The following is a 17606-nucleotide window of genomic DNA, read 5'->3' as shown; positions in this document are numbered from 1 at the left end:
TTAAATATGGGCTGACAGACCAGAGTGAGCTGTGCGATGAATCGGCTGATATACTAGATCCGCCCCGAGGAAGCACCAAATTTCTTTTTTAGTCTTGGGTGGTGGCATTTCGATGATTGCCTTAGTCTTGGTCTCATCCACCCGAATACCATCTTCGTTGACAATAAAGCCTAATAGCTTGCCTCCAGTCACACCGAAGATACATTTTTGCAGATTGAGTCGGAGCTTGAACTTTTCTAGCCTGTCGAAGAGCTTTTTGAGGTCCTCAAAGCGTCCTTCGATCGTGCGAGACTTGATAATCATATCATCCACGTAGACTTCCATTTCCTTGTTTATCATGTCGTGGAACAAGGCAGTCATGGCTCGCTGATATGTAGCTCCTACGTTTTTTAGCCCAAAGGGCATAACTCGATAACAAAAAGTTTCCCATGATGTGACGAAAGAAGTCTTCTCTCGATCTTCAATGGCCATCTTGATCTGGTTGTAACCGGAGAAACCATCCATGAAGGAGAAGATCTTATGTCCAGCAATATTATCCACCAGCGTGTCGATGTGATGTAAAGGGAAGTTGTCTTTAGGGCTTGCTATGTTGAGGTCCCTGAAATCGATGCACATCCTGACTTTTCCATCCTTCTTTGGAACTGGTACAATATTCGCGAGTCATTCCGGATAGTTGGAGATTACCAAGAACCCCGCATTGTATTGCTTGATGACTTCATCACGGACCTTCAGGGCCCATTCTGGCTTCATTCTTCGTAACTTTTGCTTGACAAGCTTCATGTAAGGTTTTGTTAGCAAATGGTGCACCACCAAATCTTCATCGAGCCTTGGCATGTCCTCATAAGAGAAAGCAAAGTTGGACAATCTCGGTTTCAGAAACTCCATCATCCTCTGCTTGTTTTTCAGAGACAGCGGTCTTTCGATGCACACTTCTCTAGGGAGTTCCACTGACCCTAAGTTCACAATTTCGAAATCGTCTGCTGTAACGTTGGCCTTTGTTTCGGACTTTTCGAGAGAATCCTCGAATTCGCCAGCGGTATCATCATTTCTCTCATCCAGGGCTTCATCCAAACCCATGAGTTCGAAGTCCAACTCTGGATCGAAATCATATGAGTCGACCTCAAACTCCTGCGTTGTATTTGAGGTGTTTAGCGCAGCGATTTTTGAAAGTTTTTCTATTTTTTTGTATTTTGAAAATTTTCGACGTGTTGTGGTTTTGAGGAATATTTGATTTTTTTTGTATTTTTGGAAATATGTGTTGTTTTTGTGTTTTGAAAATTTTTTGATTTTTTTGTGTCGCCAAGGGGTCCCGAACAGGACGGTGTTGCAAACCATGATTGATTCTGTCTGGATTCAGGATACCAACTGCTATTTACATTGACTTTTTTTTTAAGGCCGGGATCCATGAATGGTCCGCCGGCCGATTTGATCGTTAGGGGGATGGCTGACCATTGTAGTTCTTTCCCCCTTTCAATCTTGTTGTTCTGACCTGTCTGTTCCTGTGGGTCATATGTCCTGATGACTATGATGTCTGCCGAGCTGGGCTTAGAGTCAGAATCTGATTCAATTTCTTCGCCTAGGAGTTGGAGTTCTTCTGGCTCCTCAAGTTCATCTTGTGATGGGACTTTGATGTCCGTCTAATCAAGGGCAGGCCACTTTCCCTTGTCAATCCAATGAATGGGCTTCCATTGCAGCTTGTGTCGCTGGGCTGGTGGCGAGGATATGTCCTCTTGCCTGTGGGTGGAAATAGGTGTCTCCCCGTTCTTGCCTGTGTCTCCTTCAAGGAGCACTCCTGGTTCTGGGTCCTTTCTGGGTGGATCCTTTTCCATGCCCCTAGCCTCATGTGGTGGGTCTGAGGGTTCTGCCCCTGGCATCAGATGTGCTTTTGACATAATGAGAATCTTGTCCCACCTTATCGGTGGCCAAACGAACTCCTGGCTGGAATGTTCTGAGAGTTTGAGCCGTTGGAGGTGGTCCTCAAGAGAGATCATCATGTCCCCACAAATTGTCCCGGCCTCGACGAATTTAATAGGTGTGCACTTAAACGGTTGACCCTTTCTTGGCCTTTCAGCTTGATGTTCACTCCCCAAGTATAGGGTTGTGATGTAGTAATAAACTCGGTGAGACCAAGGTCGAATCCCAAGGGACTGATACCTATATGTAATCCGAAACTAAGTAGAACTAGAATTAGACTAAGATGAAATCTAAATCGAGTGTAAATTGAGAAATAATCATGAAATAATTATCTAAATCTTAAAGAATTCAAAGAAAGGACATTAGGGATTCAGAGGATTCACTTGTAGAGATCAGAGAGATCTTATGCCTGTTTCAAGAACTCAATTGGACTTAGAGTCCCATCTTCATCCAGTTGAAGGGTGTAACTATGAAAATCAACTGAACTTCCTTTGATATAGTTTTCAAGAGATAAAAGGTATATGAATTCGAATGGATTCATTACCAAACCATGCCCAGGAGACAAAGTAAACAACAGAATTAAACTAATTACCAACTAATCAATAATGTATGAAGGTTAGGAAGGGTACTGTCATCCGGCCATGCCCAGGAGACTATGGTTAACAACAGGGCTTCCTGACGTCATAAACATAAAAAGGAAAGGAACATGCTCAAAGCTATCACAAACCCATTGTAATTTTAGTCACCACAGACCATTAAAAACTAAGAAACATTCCCTTAATTAAACTAAAATCAACATCAGTTCAGTCTAAACAAAAGGCACAAGCAAGAAGTTCTTCATCACGCTACAAGCTTCACCTCTTAGCCCTAGCTAAGAGGTTTAGCTTGACATGATCAAGCAAATATCTAAAGAAAGGAAATAAAGAAGAAGAAGAAGGACAATTGAAAGCTGTCTCCACCCGCCTCTCTCTCTCATTCAAACTATGCCTCCACGGCTGCCAAGTTTTTTCTTGCATGTCCTCTCTCTCTCCCTTTTGTAGGTAAAGGAAGTCGGTTGGTTTGCTGGAGTGCGAAACTCCTGGAGTCGGTGCGGAAGGTCGGGCGTTTACGCAGAGAGAACGCAAGACTGTTTGCTTTTTGGACTGTTTTGGGACGGATGGCCATCCATCTCCTTTTTTCAGCCTTCATGGTGAGGGTCACGGCTCCATGTTGATGAGTTTGAACAGTTTGGATTGCTAATCTGATCACAATCTTGATCATGGAACGGCTCGGAAGTCTTGGTTTTCCCGGACGCAGAGCCTTCGCAATTCCTTGCGCTGTGCTGATGGTGGGGCACGGGATCGATGTCTTCAGGAAAATCCACTCCGTCTACTGAATGAAAATCGAAAAAACAGGTGGGAATGGCTGATTTCGGATCAAATTCGATGTGGCCCACGGATTTTTTCGTTGCACCGCCTATCTTCCGTTTTACGGCTGAAATTAGATATCAGTTGTCTTCCGGGATTCCATCACCTAAATCATGGTCATGCCTACCCTCTGGAGTGAATGAACGGTTCGGATCATCAGATAGGATGATTAGTGGGACCCACAACTCAAATCAGCGTCCGCACCTTGCGGATGCTGCGTACTCAAAAACCGGATCGGATCAGCGCCCGTTGACCGATCTCAGTGGTGTGGTGTGGTGCGGGAGTGCACTGCCTATGCACTCCCACATGTACATGTGGGATCACTGTAATGTTTGTGAGAAATCTGGTCTGTCCATCTCATTTAAGAGTTTGGGACTAAACTTGAGGCATATTCAGATATCAAGTGGGCCCCAAATTGAGGATTTATGGTCTGATCTGTCCGTTGGGCCACTTCTAGAGGGATCCAATGGATGAAAATTGACTTGTACGGTTTATTTATGGTCCTCAGGCCATGTATAAAGTTTAAAGCCGAACGAATGGTGGGAACCCTATGATCTTGCATTCTGGCTAACTTTTAGGCCACTTGAGCTCTAGTTTCTCGATTTTCTGGGATCTCTGGCATGTAAATCCGTCGTTCTTAGTCTCCTGAGGTCCATCCCTTGCCTTGGTGAATTCTGAGCATTAAATCCATGCTTTTAGTACCCTTTTTTAGTCCAGGCTTCTAAATACACCTTGCATCAAAAACACGATTAAAGCAGGGCGTTTAAACGGTATCATGCTCGTAAATCTAGGATAACTGGGGTCTAATATGCAATATTTGACCCTCAACACAACCCCCAACCAGCATCTTGCTAGTCCCGAGCAAGGTATGCGAAAAATAAGTTGAGAGTATAGAACAATTTCTCTAAACTTGAGTGATTTTTGAAAAACAATCCTTATCCTAGAATTTTAAGATTCATGAATGTTGGGCCTTACTTTCTCCTGGACTTAAGCACATGGTAAACTTCATAATCAAGTTCAAAGTATTAATCCATCAATTAGAAAAATTCTAAACATTGAGTTTCATGAGTGTATAGTGTAATCTCAGCTTATCATCATTAAAATTCATTTCGCTATTTTATGATACCATTGGTAAGTAACAAGAGCATTCAGAACACCTAAAAACTAAACGTACCACACAAATCATTCTTTTGTCTTTTGAGTCTTTTTTTTGTAGTAACGTCGAGGGGAATCAGATCTTCACCTATAGGGAGCAAACCTATGGTGAAGACTGTACACCCAACCCTTTTCACATATCATCCATGGGGAATTAAATCTATACCTATAGGGAGCAAACCTATGGTGAAGATTATGACGGGTAAATTTTCCAGGTTCCAAGCCGGTTCCTTAGGTGCTTAGTGATTACCAAGTTATAATTTAATATCGAACTGAAACCTTAATGTGAAAGCGAGATGTGACATGTGAAATCATGACTCAATCAATGTTTACATTTTCTAATTCTGGATTAACAATTTAAACTTAACTGTGAAATCTAACAGATACTGAATCCAAGAGTCCTAAATTATCAACATCACATATCTTAATTCTGAATCAAAGATGGCAAAAATAAAAACACTTGGAGTTTATAAAAGTTTCCAGAAAAAATTTAAAAATTTTCACACATTTTGCTTAAGACCACGAAAACACTGATTAGGCAACCTAATCTCCCACCCCAACCTAAAATCTACATTGTCCTCAATGTAAAGGAAATAAGCATGCTATGCACATGGGACAGTGAAAGTAAAAGAGGAGTGATGGAAAGATAGTACCTGGATGAAAGAATCACGAGGCTTTCCAAAGATATCAGAGCAGGTTAGCACAAGAGAGAAACCAACAAAAGCAAACTATTCTAAAACAATGTATAAAGCAAACTATCCTAGTCCTATGAAAGCGATAAACCTACCTATACCTCCATCAGACTAGGAGATCAATCCTGGTAAACAGGAGCAGTCAGAGGCATGGACATGTCCTCTGAATCAAATTTCTCGACAAATGGTTTTAATCGATGTCCATTTACTTTAAACTCCTTGCCATTGTCGGGATCTCTTATCTCGACGGCCCCATGAGGATAAGCAGTAACCACAATGTAAGGGCCGGTCCAACGAGATCGAAGCTTACCCGGAAAGAGATGTAGTCGAGAATCATACAAAAGGACTTTCTGACCTGGTGTGAATGATTTCCGCAGAATATGTTGATCATGAAACGCCTTCATCCTGTCCTTGTAAATTCTCGAGTTCTTGTATGCGTCATTCCGAATTTCTTCAAGTTCATTCAACTGCAGTTTGCATAGCGAGCCAGCGTTGTCTAGATTGAAATTTAGATTTTTGATCGCCCAGTACGCTTTATGTTCCAACTCCACAGGCAAGTTACAAGCCTTCCCATAAACAAGTATAAAGGGAGACGTTCCAATAGGGGTTTTAAACACAGTACAGTATGCCCATAAGGCATCGGTTAATCGGGTTGACCAATCTTTACGATCAGGGTTAACCGTTTTCTCTAAGATATGTTTGATCTTCCTATTGAAAATCTCAGCTTGTCCGCTTGTCTGTGGATGGTATGGGGTGCTCATGTCACGTCCCAAACCTGGAAATCGGATTCACAGGAATCCTGATCGCTGAATCTAGTGCCGACAGCCTCCGTAGTACCCCATTCTTGGCTCCCAGCGTCCATACGCCAGACTTCCGATCCTGGGATCCCACAAGGAGGATTTTTTTTTTATACATTTATCTCGCAATAAGCATAACCACAAGATTACCCAATTCACAAAGGCAACATCATCATCACATATCCATTAATATAATCAGTTGAGTACAATGCTGGAAGGAAATATGTAAAAAAAATAAAAAAATAAGCTCTAGAAGGCCGCCGCACGCTCCAAGCTCAACATTGCTGCAACCTAACATTACCTATACGCATCCATCGTGCATAAGCTTATAGAAAGCTTAGAGGGTGGTGTAAGTGTGTGTACAAGGTAAGTGTCAAGTATTCAATACAATGCCATCATCATACAAACCGAAAATGCTGGTAATCCGTAAATCGTACAATATCGGAATAAGTAGAAATACTGACAAGATCATGAATTATCTAAGTAAGCAGAAATACTGACAAGATCATAAATCATACAATAACGGAGTAAGCGAAAATACTGAATAGTCCATGAGTCAAACCATATCAATGTACACAATACAGGTCAGCTATACAAATGAGGAGTCAAATATCAGATACCGATGATATAACACAATCTACAATTTCTGATGAGTTCACGTATAGCGTCAGCCGTACTGTCACGCCCCGAACTCAGAAACCGGGCTCACAAAATTTTCGATCGCCTAATCCGGCGCCGACAGCCTCCGTAGAACCCCATTCTCGGATCCCGGCACCCATTCACCAGGTTCCGATCCTGGGATACTACAAGGAGGGTTTCAAATCATCAGTCTGATTCATAATGAGCATAACAAAAGCATAACCCACAAACAATAAGCACAAGAACACCACCACAAAATCTACTATGATCAAAAACTTTTTAGTACAATGCGACGAAAATGGAAAATACAATGTAGTGCAAAAGATAGAAACTCCAAAGCTCGTCTGCACGGTCTAACTACGGCGAGACTATGGCTGCGACTGCGTCCTGGCGTCACCTGCACGCATCAATCGTGCATTAGCTTATAGAAAGCTTAGAGGGTGGTGTAAGTATGTGCGCAATATAAGCGTGCTCAAAATGCAAGGTCATAGTAATGCGGAATCATGGTGATGAGCACATGAATGCAATAAGCCGTACTAAGGCTATGCGGTGCAAGATATGAATGCTATTGGCCATAACACGGCCATGCGATGCGAGATGCAACTCAAGCATGTCAATCCTCAACATGTATCAATATAGTTCTCATTCTGGATAATCACCGGAGTTCAATACACTCCAAGTAGCACTGTCGCTTTCCTAGCCGCACAGTCCAAGTGAGCGTAAGAAACCTCACTATCCGCCTGACCAATAGTCTGCCAATACCTATCCGGCACGTCGATAGCGGACCCATTCGCGAGCTGGTCAAACTCAGCCTAGTATTGCCCCCTACCCTCGGGCGAGTAAGGCCACACTCCTTTCCAACCGACCACGACACAGTGGGAGACGGGGCCTCCTGGTATTCGGCCCTCGTGCGCTCATATATCCACTCGGTCTCGACATTGGAGTCATCCTCTGGTACCATCGGGTTTAGGGATTTTCACCCAGGGATATCTATGGTGCCCGTATGCTGGAACCAAATATTTTTGGTATCCAATCCTGTCATCCACGATGTGTCTGTGGAGGCTATGGCCCTGATGTCGCTAGGGCATACAGTAACTACAATCATACAAATGCAAGTGCATGAGCCACACTATCAGTCATGCAATAATCCTGCGTGTACCATGCACTTATATGAGGCAACTCCGCCTATCAGGGAGCCCACAAGCAGTCCGCCCGAAGGCATGTGATATGATCGGTCACTCCTCACATCAAGCATACATATGATGCGGATGATCATGAATCATGGATCTATACTAAACATGTATAAAGAGATGAGCTCTGTGTATAATGGAGATGGGCCTAGACGGCCTACTTACCACAAGTATGGGCCTATCAGTGGGCCTTAGGGAGAGTTATAATGTGGACATTTAACCAACATTATCCATTCAATGTGAATGTCAAACCAGCATTGCTCCCAAGGCGTGGCCCGTTACAAAATCAATACATATACCATGGTGGAATTACACTACATTGGGCCTTATGTATGTCCTATTGGGCCTTGACCCGTGGGCCTCCAGTTCATCAAATGGGCCTTATAGTATGGGCCTAATACAAATCAAGGTGGGCCTCAACAAGGACCACTAATATATGAAGATGGGCCTCCACAATGGGCCTTAAATTATCTCCAAAACAGTTGGACAGTTGGATGAAACACATACATCATGATGGAGCCCACACTAATAGAGGGCGTGGTTTACAATACATACATAGGTGGGTCCTAAGTAGGACTCACCATAATGCTTACCCAGCCTAGGGCCCAATATAATGTTTACTTTCCACCCAACTTAGGGCCCATTATAATGTTTACTTTCCACCCAACTTAGGGCCCATTATAATGTTTATTTTCCAACCAACTGTTCATAGGGTCATGTGGACCAGGGTAGAGCCCACTGTAATATTTATTTATCATCCAATCTCTTCATAAGGTCACGTGGGCCTGGATAGGGCCCACTGTAATATTTATTTATCATCCAATCTCTTCATAAGGTCACATGGGCCTGGATAGGGCCCACTGTAATATTTATTTTCCATACAACCTGTTGATGGGGCCGTGTGGACCAAGGGCCCACTGAAATGTTTATTTTTCATACAACCTGTTCACAGGGCCACGTGGTGAAGGGGCCCACCGTAATGTTTATTTTTCATCTAACCTGTTGGGCCGGTCACGTGGGCAGGGAGCCCACTGTGACGTTTATAATGCCACCTGTTGATAGGGTCTGGTCAGGGGCCCACTGAAATCTGGTTCACGAATCCAACCCATTCATTGTGTGAGTCCCACCTGGCTGACGGTCCATACCAAGTTTCCGCGACATCCAAAACTCAGGTAGGCCCCACCAAGTGATTTTATATGTTTTGGCATGTCTTCACATGATTTTAAATGGTATGGCCTTCCTGAGTTCCGTATATGGCTGATTTTTGGGATGGACGGCTGGTCCGTGGGGACCCAGCAAATGCACGGTGTTGATCGTCAAAACGCATCAAGGTGGGGCCCACAGCTGGGGCCGTGAGCCCCAGCCCGTCCGTCCGTCATCGGCCAGCGCAGGCGCTGCCAGCGCCTGCTGTCAGTGCAGCAACAGCGTCAGCGCTGCTTCCTCCCTTGCTTTTGTGTTTTTTTTATATAAAGAAAATGGTTTTTCTACGGATTCTCCATGGTAGGGCCCACATCAGCAACATCCACTCCAGCCATGGGTCCCTGTGGGTTGATACAAGCCTATAGAGTCCAATATTGGGCTATTTTTGATATACAGGAGCATCATGGAGTAAATCGAATGTAGGAACATTGTTTCCTATGGTATAGCCCGTTTGATTTTCAGATTGGTCCCAAATTTTAGCTCAACGGTTAAAATGATCTGGGCAACAGGATAGACGGCTTAGATTATATGTATACATCAAGGTGGAGTCTGCATGAGTGGCCCACCATTTTGGCTAGCTCGTTAGTACCTCCCATGTCAGTTTACACTTCCCTGTTTGCCAACGGACGCTGGACGGCATGCATAACACATTATCGTGGTGGGTCCCACGTGGATGTGACCCACCAACATGTATACGTATAATATATACATAATACATCTTATATTATATTATATATATATATATATACATAATACATATCATATTATATATATTATATATATATTATATAAAATATAACATATATATAAACAAAAAGGATACATTGGGCCCATCCAAACAGTGGATGGTGTGGATCATCACCTGTAATAGAGTGGGCCACACCGTCTGATGTAGATGGACGGATAGATGTAACACATATTGGTGGGATCCACACCATTACAAAGAAAGAGAGAGAGAGATAGAGAGAGATATACAGTGAGATAGAGGAACCCCGCCACTATGGGCCCTCTTGATTAAATCACATACATCCAAATGGGTCCCACCAACAAGTGGGCCCTAAAATTTAAAATAATGACAAATCACCCACCTTATCTTCCTTCTTCTTGGTCCCTTAGACTCCTAAGCTCCTTGCCTTACTTCTTGATGGAGGTTGATGGAAGATTGATGGTGTGGATGAGAGATGAGAGGGTGGACCACACTTGGGAGGGAGAGAATGGTTGGACGTTTGAGAGGTTTGAGTTGCTTGGAGATTTGAGAAATGAGAGAGAGAGAGGGGTGATATGGATGGGTGAGGTGTGATGGGTGATGGGTTGGGTTGAAATTTTGTAAAGGTGGTATGGTTGTGGTTGAAATTTTGTAAAGGTGGTATGGTTGTGGTTGAAATTTGGAAAAAGAGGAGTGGTGAGGTGGAAAGAGGGTAGACTTTTGAAAAAGGAGGGAATGGGTTGTAGTACTTGAGGTATAGTTGCATTTATAGTTGATTGATGGGACTAATTGTGTAGAGATTTTCTTGAAATCCCCAACGCGCGGTGTTTCTTCGAAATAAACGCAGATCGGCATCTTCTTGCCTGGGTATTGGTTCGGTGCGCAAGTCGAGGCGTTGGAACCACAGCGATGACGCGGTCGCTATGATACAACTTTTGGATCGAGCCGACGTCTGTACGCGGGACCCGGCTTAGGTTCGTGCGCAAACTCCAAATATGGTGCGAAGGTTACCGGAATTTGACCGGAAGGACCGTGGAAGCCAACGGAACAGTACGGATTAGGACACGGGTCTTACACGTACCTAGACCATATAAATGTAGAAACACAGGTAACCCAAAATGCTAAGTACTATAGATGCAATATAATATGCGGTGCGAATGGAATGACCATACTGGAGTATGGAGTCGGGATGATAGTACGTAGTATCGCAGGCTACGGGGTCCACCACAAGAGACTTCTATCCAAACCAGTCTCATACCTAAATTTGGATAGTCAGACTCAATGTGGTAAACTCCTAATCTCAGGTTAGTCTCATGTCCAACCGAAATCCTGGCCATGCGAAGGTACACAACAATTAGTTGCGCACCACCAGCTCAAGTGGATAGTGAATGAAATAAATGTATAAGTATGCAATTCCTACTCCATAAGTCCACAAATCAGTACGGTTCCTCTCTGGGATCATCACCGGGGTTTATTACACTCTACACCAGCTTGCCGCCCCTATCCGAGTGCACAAATGGGTAAGTGGAAGAGACCTCACTATCCGCCTGCCAATATCGGGCCCGGCTCGTCAATAGCGGACTTATTCCTCAAGCTGGTCAAACTCAACCTAGACATTGCCCCCTCACTCAGGCGGGTAAGGTCACACCCCTTCCCAACCGACCACGACACAGTGGGAGACGTGGCCTACTGGTATACGGTCCTCATACGCTCATATATCTACTCGGTCTCGACGTTGGGGCGTCTCCTGGCCACGGAGGTTTAGGAATTTTCACCCAGGGACATCAATGGCGTCCGTATGCTAGAACCAAACATTTTCGATGTCCCATTTGGCCATCCATAATATGCCTGTGGAGGCTATGACCCTGATGTCACTAGGGCGTACAGTTATCATAATGCAAGATGCATGAGTCATACAATCCAGTCATACATCAATCCTACGCATATCATACGCTCAGGTGAGATAACCTTCGCCTATCAGGGAGTCTCATAACAACATGCTCAATGACATATGCAATGATCAATCACATATCATAATAAACATGCAGATGATGCGTATGGGCATATATCATGATGTTATGTTGTCACATACTTATAATAAGTATCAATATCCGGCATCGACAATCAATCACAACAATGTGGACATTTAACCAACATTGTCCCCCAAGGAATGGTGGACCCATGGCCTCACATAAGGGCCAAATATACATCACCATAGGTCCCTCTCAATAGTGTAGTATACACTATGATGGGCCTTTCACATGGGCCTAACATACATCACAATGGACTCCATCGCATAACCATCAAATGCATTCCAATAGGCCTTATCACATAGGCTTCATATACGTCATATTGGGCCTTAAACACGGGCTGAATACACATCATAACGGGCGTCAAATACTGGTCGCATATACATCACATTAGGCCTCAATAATCGGAATCGATGGATAGTCGGAATCGGCCAATCGGTCACGACAATCGGCATCGATCGATAATTAGAATCGGCAAATCGGTCACGTTAATCAGAATCGATCGATAATCAGAATCGGTAAATCAGTCACATCAATCGAAATCGGCAATTGGTCACGTCGATTAGAATCGGCAATTGGTCACGACAATTGGGATCGATCGATTATTGACAATCGGCCACAACAAATAAGAATCAGTAATCGGCCTCGATCGATAATCAACAATCGGCCGATCAAGGCCTAAGGGAAGGTCACAATGTGGACATCTAACCGTCATTGGCCAACAATGTGGACATCTAACCAACATTGCTCCCAACGAGTGACCCACATAAGGCCAAACATATAGTGGGCCCATGGCCTCACACAATGGTCTCATAAATCAAGTGGATCGCATCACATGGGCCTAATGCACATCGCTATGGGCCACCTCACATGGGCCGAAAATACATCTCAATGGTCCTCATCATATAAGCAGGAATATATCACAATGGTCTCACTAAATGGGTCGGAAACAAATCTCAAAGGGCCACACCGTATGGGCCGAGCATACATCTCAATGGGTCATGACCCATGGGCTACATTACATCATAATGGGCCGCAACCCATGGGCCTCAAATACAATAAGTGGACCACATCAATGGGCCTCATACACATCAAGTGGGTTGCATCATATGTGCTGCACTAATGGGCTTCGCCCATTGGCCTCGGATATATCACAGTGGGCTATGTCTCATGGACCTAACAAGACAAACAGATGGCCCGCACATAGGCCAAACACATCATAATGGGCCACATACGTCACAATGGGCCGTACTAATACATCAAGGTGGGCCTCATTATATGGGCCACACCAAAAATTCATTTCAATAGTTGTAGGTATAACATGCGTATTATTACACCCATGTCCCACGTATGATGATCAGCACTATCCAAACATATCCATGTAAATTGGCGCCAACCAAACATTGTCCAGCACTATCCTAACATTATGGATGGTGTGGATAAAAAATACGTACATCTAGGCAGGCCGCACAAGTGGACGGTATGGGTGAAGTACACACAGCATGGTGGGCCCAGCACATGCAGCAAGCGGGCCCTACGCCAGCAAGACAAGTAGACAGTGTGAATATAAAATATATACATCGGGGGAAAGTCCCACCATCCAGCGGGCTAAATGGTGCAGATATACAATACATTTATCATGGCGAAATCACACATTGAAATGGGCCTTATATGCATCATATTGGGCCTCGACCCATGGGCCCTAAATACATCTAATGGGCCGCATCACACGGTCTCAAATACATAACAAGGTGGGCCTTAACAATGGGCCATAAATATGGTAAGTGGGCCACACCACATGGGCCACATATATATCAAATGAGCCACAGTCAAATATAAGTGGTGATAATAATTTCCACTACTAAAACTTCCCAAGGCCCGCCATAACATTTATTTTCCATCCAATCTAATCATAAGATCTCAAGGATTTCAAAGGTAGCCGTTCAATCCTCACCGTGAGAAACACAGGTAACCTAAAATGCTAAGTACTTTAGATGCAATGTAATATGCGGTGCGAATGGAATGACCATACTGAAGTGTGCACGGGATGATAGTACGTACTATCGCAGGCTACGGGGTCCACCATAAGGGACTTCTATCCAAACCAGTCCCATACCTAAATTTGGATAGTCAGACTCAATGTGGTAAACTCCTAATCTCAAGTTAGTCGTGCACCCAACCGAAATCCTGGCCATGCGAAGGTTCACAACAATTAGTTGCGCACCACCAGCCCAAGTGGATAGTGAATGAAATGAATGTATAAGTATGCAATTCCTACTCCATAAGTCCACAAATCAGTACGGTTCCTCTCTGGGATCATCACCGGGGTCTATTACACTCTACGCCAGCTTGCCGCCCCTATCCGAGTGCACAACTGGGTAAGTGGAAGAGACCTCACTATCCGCCTGCCAATATCGGGCCCGGCTCGTCAATAGCGGACCCATTCCTCAAGCTGGTCAAACTCAACCTAGACATTGCCCCCTCACTCAGGCGGGTAAGGTCACACCCCTTCCCAACCGACCACGACACAGTGGGAGACGTGGCCTACTGGTATACGGCCCTCATGCGCTCATATATTCACTCGGTCTCGACGTTGGGGCGTCTCCTGGCCACGGAGGTTTAGGAATTTTCACCCAGGGACATCTATGGCGCCCGTATGCTAGAACCAAACATTTTCGATGTCCCATTTGGCCATCCATAATATGCCTGTGGAGGCTATGACCCTGATGTCACTAGGGCGTACAGTAATCATAATGTGAGATGCATGAGTTATATAATCCAGTCATGCATCAATCCTGCGCATACCGCGTGCTCCAGTGAGATAACCTCCCTCTATCAGGGAGTCTCATAACAACATGCTCAATGACATATGCAATGATCGATCCCATTTCATAAAAAAGATGCAGATGATGCGTATGAGCATGTATCATGATGTTATGCTGTCACATACTCATAATAAGTATCAATATCCGGCATCGACAATCAATCACAACAATGTGGACATTTAACCAACATTGTCCCCCAAGGAATGGTGGACCCATGGCCTCACACAAGGGCCAAATATACATCACCATAGGTCCCTCTCAATAGCGTAGTACACACCACGATGGGCCTTTCACATGGGCCTAACATACATCACAATGGACTCCATCGCCTAACCATCAAATGCATCCCAATGGGCCTCATCACATAGGCCTCATATACGTCATATTGGGCCTTAAACACGGGCTGAATACACATCATAATGGGCATCAAATACTGGTTGCATATACATCACATTAGGCCTCAACAATCAGAATCGATGGATAGTCGGAATCGGCCAATCGGTCACGACAATCGACATCGATCGATAATTAGAATTGGCAAATCGGTCACGTTAATCGAAATTGATTGATAATCAGAATCAGTAAATTGGTCACATTAATCAAAATCGACAATTGGTCACGTCGATCAGAATCAACAATTGGTCACGATAATTGGGATCGATTGATTATCGACAATCAGCCACAACAAATAAGAATCGATAATCGGCCTTGATCGATAATCGATAATCGGCCGATCAAGGCCTAAGGGAAGGTCACAATGTGGACATCTAACCGTCATTGCCCAACAATGTGGACATCTAACCAACATTGCTCCTAACGAGTGACCCACATAAGGCCAAACATATAGTGGGCCCATGGTCTCACACAATGGTCTCATAAATCAAGTGGATCGCATCACATGGGCCTAATGCACATCACTATGAGCCTTCTCACATGGGCTGGAAATACATCTCAATGGTCCTCATCATATGAGCAGGAATATATCACAATGGTCTCACTAAATGGGTCGGAAACACATCTCAAAGGGCCACAACGTATAGGCCGAGCATACATCTCAATGGGCCATGACCCATGGGCCCCATTACATCATAATGGGCCGCAACCCATGGGCCTTAAATACAATAAGTGGACTACATCAATGGGCCTCATACACATCAAGTGGGTTGCATCATATGTGCCGCAGTAATGGGCTTCGCCTATTGACCTCGGATATATCACAGTGGGTCATGTCTCATGGACCTAATAAGACAAACAGATGGCCCGCACATAGGCCAAACATATCATAATGGGCCACATACGTCACAATGGGCCGCACTAATACATCAAGGTGGGCCTCATTATATGGGTCGCACCAAAAATTCATTTCAATAGTTGTAGGTATAACATGTGTATTATTACACCCATGGCCCATATATGATGATCAGCACTGTCCAAACATATCCATGTAAATCGGCGCCAACCAAACATTATCCAGCACTATCCCAACATTATGGATGGTGTGGATACAAAATACGTACATCTAAGCGGGCCGCACAAGTGGACGGTATGGGTGAAGTACACACAGCATGGTGGGCCTGTACAGTGTAGGCGGGCCCAGCACATGCAGCAAGCGGGCCCTGCGCCATCAAGACGGGTAGACAGTGCGGATATAAAATACATACATCGGGGGAGGGAGTCCCACCATCCAGTGGGGCTAAATGGTGCGGACAATACATTTATCATAGCGGAATCACACATTGAAATGGGCCTTATATACATCATATTGAGCCTCGACCCATGGGCCCTAAATACATCTAATGGGCCGTATTACACGGGCCTCAAATACATAACAAGGTGGGCCTTAACAATGGGCCATAAATATGGTAAGTGGGCCACACCACATGGGCCACATATATATCAAATGAGCCACAGTCAAATATAAGTGGTGATAATGATTTCCACTACTAAAATTTCCCAAGGCCCGCCATAACATTTATTTTCCATCCAATCTAATCATAAGATCTCAAGGATTTCAAAGGTAGCCATTCAATCCTCACCGTGCACTATGGTCCACTTGATAAATAAATCTGTCTTATTTTTGTCCCAAACCTTAAAATCATTTTCCAAAAATGGTTGGACGGTTGGATGAAACACATGCATCATGGTGGGTCCCATAGGAATGGAAGGTATAGATAAGTCACATATTCCGTGATGGAGGTCCACAATTGTGGACACAACACATACATAAATGGGTCTTAAGTAAGACCCACCAAAATGTTTATTTTCCACCCAACCTAGGGCCCAACATACTGTCCATCCAACTGGGGCTAACATGATGTTTATTTTCCATCCAAACTGGTCATAGGGTCACATGGGCCTAGGGCCCACTGTAATATTTATTTGCATCCAACCTGTTGATAAGGTCATATGGACTTGGGGCCCACCGTAATGTTTATTTCCATTCAAACCTGTTGATAAGGCCATATAGACCTGGGGCCCACTACAATATTTATTTTTCTCCCAACCTGTTGATGGGGTCACACGATCATGGGACCCACTGCAATGTTTACTTGCATCCAATCTGTTGATAAAGTCACAGGGGCCAGGGGCCCACTGTAATGTTTACTTGCCATACAACCTGTTTATAAGGTCACGTGGGCCTGGGGCCCACCATGATATTTATTTTCCACCCAACCAGTTGATTGGGTCACATGGACAGGGAGCCCACTGTGATGTGGTCTACAAATCCAGTCCACCCATTATGTGTGTCCCACCTGGCTGAGGGTCCAGACCAAGTTTCAGCCTCATCCAAAGTTCAGGTAGGCCCCACCAAATATTTTTATATGTTTTAGGCATGTTTTCACATGAATTTAGATGATATGGCCCACCTGAGTTCCGTATACGGCTGATTTTTGGGTGGGCCATAGCCAGGAGGAAGGCCCACCAAATGCACGGTGTTGATGTTTGAAACACATCACGGTGGGGCCCACAGCTGGGGTTGTGAGGCCCAGTCGTCCGTCCGCCCATTAGTACGCCAGCGCGCAGGCGCTGCCTGACGTTGCTGCTTTTTTTT

At 44.5% G+C, this 17606-nt stretch overlaps 1 protein-coding gene across 1 annotated transcript; it reads right to left on the bottom strand.

Moving 5' to 3' along the window:
- On the bottom strand, positions 1–1077 carry LOC131246112 (uncharacterized). The gene is made up of 2 exons (XM_058245979.1): positions 808–1077; positions 1–327 (listed from the first exon to the last, which is right to left on the bottom strand). Exons 1-2 carry the CDS (start codon positions 1075–1077, stop codon positions 1–3), a joined length of 597 nt encoding a protein of 198 aa, XP_058101962.1.
- Positions 1078–17606: the final 16529 nt, after the last annotated feature.

Source organism: Magnolia sinica, chromosome 1 (assembly GCF_029962835.1).
Source record: "Magnolia sinica isolate HGM2019 chromosome 1, MsV1, whole genome shotgun sequence".
Lineage (NCBI taxonomy): Eukaryota > Viridiplantae > Streptophyta > Magnoliopsida > Magnoliales > Magnoliaceae > Magnolia > Magnolia sinica.
Note: the sequence above shows the minus strand (reverse complement) of the source record. Positions and strands in the feature narration are given on the sequence as shown.